Source organism: Sesamum indicum, linkage group LG3 (assembly GCF_000512975.1).
Source record: "Sesamum indicum cultivar Zhongzhi No. 13 linkage group LG3, S_indicum_v1.0, whole genome shotgun sequence".
Classification (NCBI taxonomy): Eukaryota; Viridiplantae; Streptophyta; class Magnoliopsida; order Lamiales; family Pedaliaceae; genus Sesamum; species Sesamum indicum.
In genome coordinates this window covers 10,391,445-10,401,302 of record NC_026147.1, presented here as the reverse complement: position 1 = coordinate 10,401,302, position 9,858 = coordinate 10,391,445, and the positions used below count along the sequence as shown (strand labels likewise).

The 9,858-nt window shown below is 35.7% G+C and overlaps 1 protein-coding gene across 8 annotated transcripts; it reads left to right on the top strand.

Annotated features, from left to right (window-relative positions):
• On the top strand, positions 1,518–9,733 carry LOC105157969. 8 transcript variants are annotated; one of them, XR_002286867.1, is made up of 8 exons: positions 1,518–1,657; positions 2,719–3,077; positions 3,177–3,367; positions 3,474–3,581; positions 3,691–5,837; positions 6,269–6,341; positions 8,007–8,209; positions 9,020–9,733. XR_002286867.1 is itself a non-coding variant. In XM_020693048.1 (8 exons), the coding sequence occupies exons 5-8, from the start codon at positions 3,510–3,512 to the stop codon at positions 8,154–8,156; spliced, it is 2,442 nt and encodes an 813-aa protein (XP_020548707.1). In that variant the 5' UTR covers positions 1,518–1,657; positions 2,719–2,946; positions 3,018–3,077; positions 3,177–3,367; positions 3,474–3,509; the 3' UTR covers positions 8,157–8,987. The 8 variants fall into 8 exon arrangements, 7 of the variants coding, with proteins under 7 accessions (XP_020548707.1, XP_020548706.1, XP_011072839.1 ...); XM_020693048.1 differs by lacking the exon at positions 9,020–9,733 and having other exon boundaries at positions 2,719–2,946; positions 3,018–3,077; positions 8,007–8,987; XM_020693047.1 differs by lacking the exon at positions 9,020–9,733 and adding an exon at positions 7,748–7,808 and having other exon boundaries at positions 8,007–8,140.

Sequence of the window (9,858 nt, the reverse complement as noted above, 5' to 3'; positions counted from 1 at the left end):
ATGACGAGTGGCGGCGGAGTCCAACAGAGTTTGTGGCAAATTCATCGTAACACCGTCGTGGTGGGAGGGCGCGGGTGATGGCGACGCTGGGGCTGTACTGTCGGTGGAGTTCATCTAACTACGCCGTGGTGGGAGTCCGACGCGGGTGATGGCGCGGCTGGGGCTATGCTATGTTCAGATCAACGGAGAAATGGGTAGGGAGAGAAGGTTCAAGTCGTCTGAGAGAGGAGAGCTGCAATTTTACGTTTTTTTAAAAAATAGATTTCTGTTTTATGGGCTATAGGCCTATAAATTTAAGAAAGAAAAAAAAAAAAGAAAAAGCTTAGTAGGCCAATTTCTGTTTCTACACCAAATCAAGGTGTAAAAACTAAAATCAAATATTGCTATTATTTTGGCCCATCTCGGGAATGGGCTAAAATGTAAATCCAAACACAATCAAATATTTTTGCGAAATAGATTCAAAGGTTGTTTGGGTGAGCTTATAAGCCATTTAAAATATCTTATAAGATTTTTGAAAGCTTATAACATATTACATTGTATTTGGTAAATGTTTTAGGAAAAGAGCTTATCTATTTACTATTATAAAAGAAAATCTTTTATGGTACCAACTTTTAAATATCCAAATTTACCCAAATTCTTCGTGAAAAAATATGAAAATAATTTAAAACTAAATATTAAAAATAAAAATTACACTTCTTATTTATTTTTTAATTTTAATAGATGAATAACAAAATTAGTATAAACTAATTAATATATAAAAAATAATATCTTGATATTAGGTACGATTCAGTAAACTGATACTAACCGAGCTGAATTTTTTGGTTGGTTTAATACGTATTGAATTTTTAGTTTCGATGCAGTTCTGCTGGTTTCATGAACTATGAACACCCTACATTTGTTTATTTAATGGATTATTTATAGACACATTTTAAAAAAATTGTTGATATATGTATATGTTGATGTAAATATGGACTTATTCATTTTTTTAAAAATTAATTATTACTTTCAAATTAATAAATTCACTCGCTAATGAGGCTTAGGCCAATTGACGAAGTTGAAGACCCTGATGTTGCTTTCGTTTAATAAATAAGTCATTTCGTTAGTCAAAACTCATTGAATTTATTGATATTAACAAAAAAAAAATAAGAAAAAAGAATCTATATTTACCTCAATTAACTTATTACTGATTTTGGTGCTGGTTAAGTAAATCTTTTTATGATCAAATTACCCTCATACGTGTTCACGAGTTAATACATATGAGAAGATATAACTTCATCGTTTTTCATTCAATTTCTTTTGTTAATATCAATAAATTCGATAAAATCTTGACTAACTGTTACACAGAAACACCTCTCAAGAGCACTCGATATAATTTGTCGAGCTACAAGAAATTTACATGTAATTACGCAAAACTTAAGGAACGCTATCCAAAAAAAAAATAAAAAAATAATATAACCTTTTGAAAAATAAAGCAGTAATTATTTTAAACCAAGCATGCAATTTGGGTGCAGCAGGAAGAGGGCAAAGGTACAATCACTTGACTATATAAACACACACTCACACAAACACACCTGTTTTGATTGTCTAACGCCGAAGTGCAGTGGATGATGAAAATGAAGCTATAGACAAATCCTCCGAGAACTCTGTGTATTTTCCGGTGATTTTCTCATCTCCACTGTGCTGCCATTTTGCGCTTCTGTCGGTGTGTATGTGAATGCTTATATATATTTTATGTACGCGTATGCTTCAGTGCAAGTGTCTCAAATACCGTGCTCTCAATCTTGAAAGGAACTGATTGGAATTATTTATTTAAATTATTTTGCGCTATGATTCGGAGTTTAGATTCGCTTGGTAATTGTCGTTGTATCTATATTATAGGATGAACGAGGAACATTTTTTAGTGCGAATGATGCAAGTTATTATTCGCAAAATCAATTGTCAACATTGATTATAAAAGAATTGCTGACATCTTCTTGAGTTGGTTGATTGTGAAACTTGTCATGTTGATTGGGATTCTTTCAGCCTGACAATGCATTGAGTCATTGGGGCTTAGGTAGGGTTTAATGATTTCCATATTGGCTAGATCAATGATTGGCATTTTCTGGACGCTTATTCATTTCTTAATCGAACAAAACATCGACCTCATTGATGCCGGGAATACATTTGACCACTTTGTACGTGTTGGGTAGTTTATATATACTGCAACGGGTTTATTATAACATTACCATTCCTTTGAATTGCATTTGACTTTACCAAAATTTGTTATTAATTTAGGTTACTGAAACAAAAGTTCTGATGCTCATTCTGACACTAGGATGATATATAGCTAATTGCTGAGCAGTGGCGTTGGCCCAATTTTAAAATTTTTCGGGAGGACAACCATTGACTTTGTATGAGTGGATGCCTATGGTCAACTTGAAGGAGATTTATGTTGTACTTATCTTGGGATATTTTTTTGCCTTCTTATTGAACTGTTTGATTGTCAGTTTCTTTATCGAATTTGTAATCCCCGGATGCTTTGAGCCTGGACTTAAGTTATTTTAAACATGCAAGTCGGTAATTTTCAGGATGATATTTGATTAGACAATGGCGAATATGTGCTCACATTTTGTTGTGATCTCTGCATACATCTCTGACATTCGCTATTTTATCAAATTTGGTTGAGCCAGTTTCTGAATGACAAAATATGCATATTTATTACTTTTCCTTTTTGATCAGGTTGCCTATGGTGTTCCTGAGTTACATTCTTGTTTGTGGCCTCTGTGTGTTTTGGGCGTGACAATATGTTTGACACAGTTGCTTGATTGCTGTCATGTCTGATGCTTCTTTAGCATCTTTATTGTGGCTATTGCTTCTTAGAGGATTCAATCTGGAAGCACCCCCAACTTTGACTTGCGAGTTGCGTGTATCTTTTACTGGACCACTTGCGAATAACAGGGCAGACTGGTAACTCACTGTATCTGAAGCTTTGGAACAGCCCTTAATGGCTTGCCAGCTATCTAAATCACCTCTTCCAGGGATTTGGGTCATCGAAACACTAGCACGGTCTAATCAAATTGATCCATCTCTTCTACTTGGTAATGGCGAGGCCTTTTATTTTACAAAGTGAAATATTGTAATGACTTTGAAAGTTCATCGTTAAGATTCTAACCAGTTACATATTCATGGTACTGCAGATTTGGTTGAGAAGTCTCCACTATTATCTGATGATCTTGGTAGAAATGCAAGAGAACTGGTGTCCTTGAGAATCTTAGAAAGCTTTCTCGTTCAGGGAGCTCCATCCAAATATGTATCTACTTCAAGTCCGAAAATTGGATTTGATCCATCTGAGAGCTGTGAGGAAGTCCTAGAAGAGATATTACTGGAGGTACTTAATGTGTACAGTTTCAGAAATTTTCTATTATTAGGAAGACAGTCTGCTCAGAATTACGTCATCTGGGAGTAGTATTGAAAATTAATGTAAATATTGACAGACATCTTTATCAAATGCAAAAGCTGCTGGACCAGATATGTGGAAATGGGATATTCATCCCTTTATAGCGCATAAAAGGTGTAGCTTGGATAAACACACTCTACAAAAGGTGAAATCTTCACTTTGGCCCTCATATAAATTTGCGTAACAAGAATATAAAACAAAGGGGCCCTTTACACTTGCTTCTTCTAATTTTCCTTGGTGTTCTTCTAAAACAGCTGAAGGATGCAATTCTTTCAGGTAGCCCCTCCTTTTTTGCATCCTTGAAAGATCAAAGTGGCTTGTCAGGTGGGTATCAACCTGAGAGTGTAGTTAAAGTGGATGATGATAAATGCAATAGCATTAAGCCTGGATTTGATGGACCTGATAGAAATGCCCATATCAGTGAGGGGAATGATCAGTTGATTTCTCCTGCCCCTGGAGATATCAGTTACCTCTTACCCAGTGATTTGCCAAATGAAGACTTATTATCAGTTAACAGGAAGAGAAGTGCCACAACTGACAGTGCAGGAGGCAAGTCCTCTAAAGACCAGATCATATCAAAGAATGGTTGTAATAACCATCTAAAAACTGTCAAGAAGCATAAGAATGACGTTATCCACAACAAACAGGATTTAGGTGGGAAATTAATATCTTCAGGTGTAAATGAAGAGTTAGAAGATGCATCTAAGGTAGTTGCACAAGAAAGTGAAAGAGAAAGCTGCTGCCTGGACAAAAATACTCATGTTGCGGATGTTGAATTACATGGACCTCCTGCAGATGATAGTAATGAGCATATTTCAGATCTTGTTGGTCCTACTGAAGTTTTGCCTCGTGAAAATCAGGTTCCTCATTTCGACAATAAACTGTCAAATGATGAGGAACATGGGCAAGAAAATGAGATTGGAGAACTGAAAGGTGACATGCAAGGTTTTTCTAATAAAAAATCTTCTGAAAACATGGATAACTTTGAGCAAGATATTCAAGAGAATGTCCCCAATGGTGAGGAGGAAGAAAATCTCCACCTCTCTAATGGTAGCCAGTGCACATACCGTCAAGATTGCTTAGCCACTAAGTGGAGAGATCTAATTCTGTTAGCCAACATATCTTCAAGAATTCTTCAGTCCAGTGAAGTTCTAGGTTGCAGCTTGGGGAAACAAACTTGTCTTGGGGGCATGGAACAAATTGAGCCTGGAGATGGTAATAACAAGTTCATTTCGTCAGAGGCACTTGGTGGGCGAGATGAAATTTTGCATCATGAAACGCAGGTTTGTCATCGTAGCACTAAAGCACCCAACAAGAATTCTGATGAGGAACAGGGGCGCAAGTATGACTCTGAGAATGTAGTTGGTGAGGAAGGTCCCTGTAAGCTCAAAACAACTAAGAAATACATGGATAAATTTGAGCAAAATTTTGATAGGGATATGCGGAATATTTGTGAAGCTAAAGATGTTTATATTTCAATTGATGGTGATTGGTATCATAAAGAATTGATTGATATTGCTAAAAAGAAGAAAGCTTTCTTGAGTTCTAGGTGCACATACGGCCAAGATTCTCTGGCAACAATTGATTGGAGAGAGCTAAATGCTTGTGTGAAATGTCACAAAGCTGGAAAGTTATTGGTTTGTAATACTAAATCCTGCCAGTTAGTCATCCATGAGAACTGTTTGAGTTCTGATGCGAAACTTTACAAAAGGAGAAAGTTTTACTGCCCATTTTGTGCACACTCTCGAGCAATCTCAAAGAGCGTGAAAATTAAGAAAAAGGTCTCCTTAACAAGAAAGGCCTATGCAACGTTTATTTGCTGGGGAGCCAGAAAGGAGTCAGAGAAACAGTCTTACAGATCATATAAGATAAAACATTTTGAACAGGATGAAGGTTTGCGCCAAAGTAACAAACTGAACAACAAAGATGTTAATGGAAGTACCAATGATCATCAGCATAAGAGAAAATCGGGATATGAACAGGCAGGGCATTCAGTGTTGAGTTTTGGTGACAGTCTCACTTGTGGAGGAAAAACTGTAGCTTCTGCCAATGGAACACCTGACTCTTTGAAAAAAGATAAACAAGAGGAGAGAAACACAGAGCGCATGTCCCAAACTCAGAGAGTTCGTTGTGGAGACCAGATGGCTGCACTAGCAATTCTTAAATCTCAGGGTGAAAATCCATCCTGCCAGGTTCGTGGGAAAGGTAGTGAGGGTGAGAGTCATGCTGACATCAGATCCAGGAAAAGAGTTTTATGTTCACCAGAAACAGATTTACCTCATGAATGCAACTTTCCCCCGGTTACTGAATCTGCTGATGCTAAAGAAATATCTGAAGAAGAAAATGCAAATTCTGGTGCCTCAAAATACTTTGTAAGAGTTCAAAGTCACAAAAGGCAACAGTAAGTTCTTTTTCCTGAGTAAAGTAAGGATAATCCACCTCCACCATTGCTTATGGAATTATTTGTCTCAGTGAGACTCTGTATTTAGAGAAATTCTGCTTCTAGAGATGCAATATTTATCTAAAGGTTGAAATAAAGTTTGGTTATGACATTAATTAGTTTTTGGCCATGAAACTTTGTGCAATTTTATGCTTGGCATATCAGAGATGTATTTTAGCTAACAACATGCTTAGCTTTATTTTTATATCTATTCTGGATGAGCATTCATATATATTGATTTTGAAAATCAAAACAAAAAGGTATATCCTTGCAGGATGATCCTGCCCAAATAACTCTATTCAAACAGGATTCTGAGATGTTCTTCGATAAAATGTATTTCATCTCAGGAACAGAGCAGAAATGTTAATGACGATCTTTATATTCATCTGCAGCTCATCTCCGACATTTCCACAATTGAGGCGAATAAGAGTCCCATGGACGACTGCAGAAGAAGAGGCATTAAAGGTAGAAAAATTTCATTTAATTCTATTCACCTGTATTTTATAGTTTTCTTTCCCTTTTCTACTTTTGATTTCACACTTGGAGCCACTGTTCTGAAAAAAGTCAAATGTAAATAGCAAGATACCCAGTTTTAGTGCTCACATGATTACCTATCATGTTCTGCTTTATATTCCTAGGTGGTCTATCCCTAGAAGTCAGATCTCCCTAGTCTTGATTAGACTGACCATTGAAAAGGCTTATGTAGCTTTAACCGTTGACACATTTGCCTTGTTCTTAACACTTTCAGTCAAAATAATTGTATAATATTCATATATCAGTGCATCTCAAGTAGCGATGGGTCTTATCCTGTTAGGAAATCTGGGTTTATTTAAATTACTCTTAGGCCCTGTTTAGTTCAAGTGATAGGCTTATAGAGAATATGATTAAATGGGATGGGATTATATGTGATAAGCTTGCATTTGGTTTGATGGATTGACTAGTGTGATATCTCATGCGGTAGCTCATTCTTGTGTTTGGCTAGATTTATCATTGAAAATGATCACATGCACAAATATCACAAAGGTAAGACTTTTCAAGATATTGAGCTCATGCCCTTCTACATATAAATGGTTTATGCAAGAATACATATCACCTCTAGATATGTTTATGCTCTTTTCTTTAACTGATAACACAATGGCAAACTATATTTCATACTTCTTTATTTTTTATTTAATTTCAATTTGGAAACATATAAGAATTTTTATCGCCTTTAATTTCTTATTTAATTTGTATTGGTGAAAAAATATATTTTATAATTTAACTTATTTCCATTTTCTTCATATTTGAATGCTATTTATATTGAAAATATTGTTTCATAATGCACAAATGTAATTAACAATATAAGTGATGCATTTTGCATTTTGTAGTGCTTACAATCATTAATGCATTAATGAGGAATATAAGATAAAATGCAACAGTACAAGATTGGGTATGTTCAAAATATGTATAGTTATTGTCATTAACACACTTGTACGGTTGTACCCAATTGAATTAATAGATTTTGTCTTCTAGTGGAAGATGAGCAAATTTTGGTCATCAAACTAATTAGTTCCACAGCAAGAAAAGTGTGATTGCGCATCCAACCTTGGATGTGAGATCTGTGCATCCATACCATGGCTAATGGCTTGTATATTGGACCTTCGTTTTGTCACAAACTCCTATGACAAAAACCAAACGAGGGATTACTATCATATCCTGCAGAATCTCACAAACCAAATGAGGCTTTAATAAAAAGAATTACGGCAGTGACTCCCATGCTTCCGTCCTCTTATTCTATAGAAGTCACTTTCACCAAGTTATCCTTCCTGTCTTCATACCAAGAAACTTTTTCAATAGACTTGCCATAATTTTTAGTCAAATGCTTAATCTAGGGGAGTGGAGGAGAAGAAAGAAGTTCCCACTACAGAGCAGACAAGCAATTCCATACTTAAGGTGTAAGATTATAACAATCCTTCTGATTTAGGTGCTATCCATTCTGGCAAACGTCATTTTTCTTTTTCTTTTCTAGTTTTGAAAGTTTCATACGTAAAGCTTAAGTTTGGGAGAGTTCACCCATTGAAATGTTTTAGTTTTGTGAACTTGTGCTTCTAATTCCTGCTCAAGTATAATTTGCTGGTCTCTTTGTTACAGGAGGGGATGCGCAAATTTTCTACTCCTCATGACAGATTGCCATGGAAGAAAGTTTTGGAATTTGGCGCAAACATTTTCAACGAAAGTCGTTCAACAGTAGACCTTAAGGATAAATGGAGGAATCTCAGCAAAGCAACCCCAAAGCCCTGATGAAGTTTTACCCTTACGTGAGCTTTTCTGCAGGTTTTGTAATTTTCATGCAGGTATATATGCCTAAGAGTAATAGATTATTCTGAATTCTGGTGGCTATACTTTGAAGCTCAATCACCCTTAGGCTTCGGTCCTCCCTTATTATAACTTGGATTACTCTGAATATGAGGATATGTCATCTTTTTGGATCTAGTGACTCAGGTTAGGGACGTAGACCATGAGCAGCAATTTTGTAAATACTTAATGAATTGAATTGAGATTTCCATTAAATGAGCTGTTTTCATCTTTTGTTGATCCGAAATGAATTGAAATTCCAATTTTACTTGAATTATTGTTATCAATTGTTTAATTGGATGCCAAACTGATTTAATGTTGTTGGGTATGGTAAATAGTGAAATAATTTAGTTTAATTCAGTTTGGTAATCGATAAACCAAAATTTAACATACACCACTCACGGAACTGCTGTGCTCCAAAGTCCAACACTTGGATGCTTAAGTCTTTCTGTTCCTATTTTAAAAACAGTTAGGAAATCTAGTCTGATAAATTAGGGGCTTGTGTTTTTGGTTTATGTGAATTTTCCAAATGTGGTATTTTCATCTGCTTTTTTTTTTAATTCATATACATTTTAAAAGCATTTTCTAACAAAAGATTTACATGATAAAATATAGATATTTCTTCACCACTGAGTCAGTGCTAACCTGTACACAACATAAATATTTGATACGTACATATGAATAAAATGTAAAATACTTGAGAAACTTTGTGCATAACATAAAATAAACAATGCATGTTGATTGGATTTTATGTAATTGAGTATGAGCCCTCTTGAGAATACGTACAGTCTCTCCAACTTTGATGACAGGAACTCAAGTCATTGGATATTTGAGGATACATATAATTAACAGTCTGCAGTTACACCAACAAACAATGGATTCAGCAGCTCATGAATCCTTTTCAAGTTCCTCAAGACACATTGTTTGCGTTGATCGAAACATGTCCTTTATTGTCTCTCTCGTTGGGATGGCCTGAATGTTCTTGCCAACTTGGTGAAAGAATCCATCGAATGGCTAAACCGCTTCTTCCCCATTTCTCACAGAGTTCCAAGGGCCTGGGTAATACAGTTGTTTGTCTTCTGTCATGGCTTGTCATGAAGGAGAAGATATCCAGAACCTCGACTTCCAAGAGCTGGCTCTATCGCGATCGGTTTTCCTCTTCTGTCAGAGGTAGACGAGGACATTGTCGATGCGTTCAGGAATTCTGGACCTTGATTGGTGTGATGGAGGATTCTGGGATTGCATGTCTGAGGCTGCATCTGAAGTAAAGCACAAACTGTGGGAGAAGATGAGTGATGATCCGGTTGAGTTGGTTCTTGAAGTAGTATGTTTGTGTCAAATATTGAAATTGTTGTTTCGGGCCTTCTGATGATGATTTCTAATTGCAAATTTGTTCAGATGCTCTTTGATTTGTCGTCGAGATTTTTACTTCTGAAATCTGGATTTTGTATTTCCAAGTAATCCACTGCTTTATCAAAGTATTTCTGTCCGGATTGTATGTATTTATTAGTGGACATTTTGGATCTGTCTCACTGAGATGGATAAAGTTAAATATTCGTTTAAAATATTTTTGAATTTAAATTAAATGGATCACTCGTATTTAACTCTATGATAAGGAAAAACACTGAGTTTGCAAAAAGCTCATTGA

Bases quoted from the DNA above. Each gene is read 5' to 3' on its own strand.
- LOC105157969 (XM_011074537.2), top strand. From the start codon at position 2,984: ATGGCTTGCCAGCTATCTAAATCACCTCTTCCAGGGATTTGGGTCATC. The intron at 3,582-3,690 runs GTGAAATCTTCA...CTTCTAAAACAG, and splicing joins ATAAACACACTCTACAAAAG to CTGAAGGATGCAATTCTTTC. The intron at 5,838-6,268 runs GTAAGTTCTTTT...ATTCATCTGCAG, and splicing joins CAAAGTCACAAAAGGCAACA to CTCATCTCCGACATTTCCAC.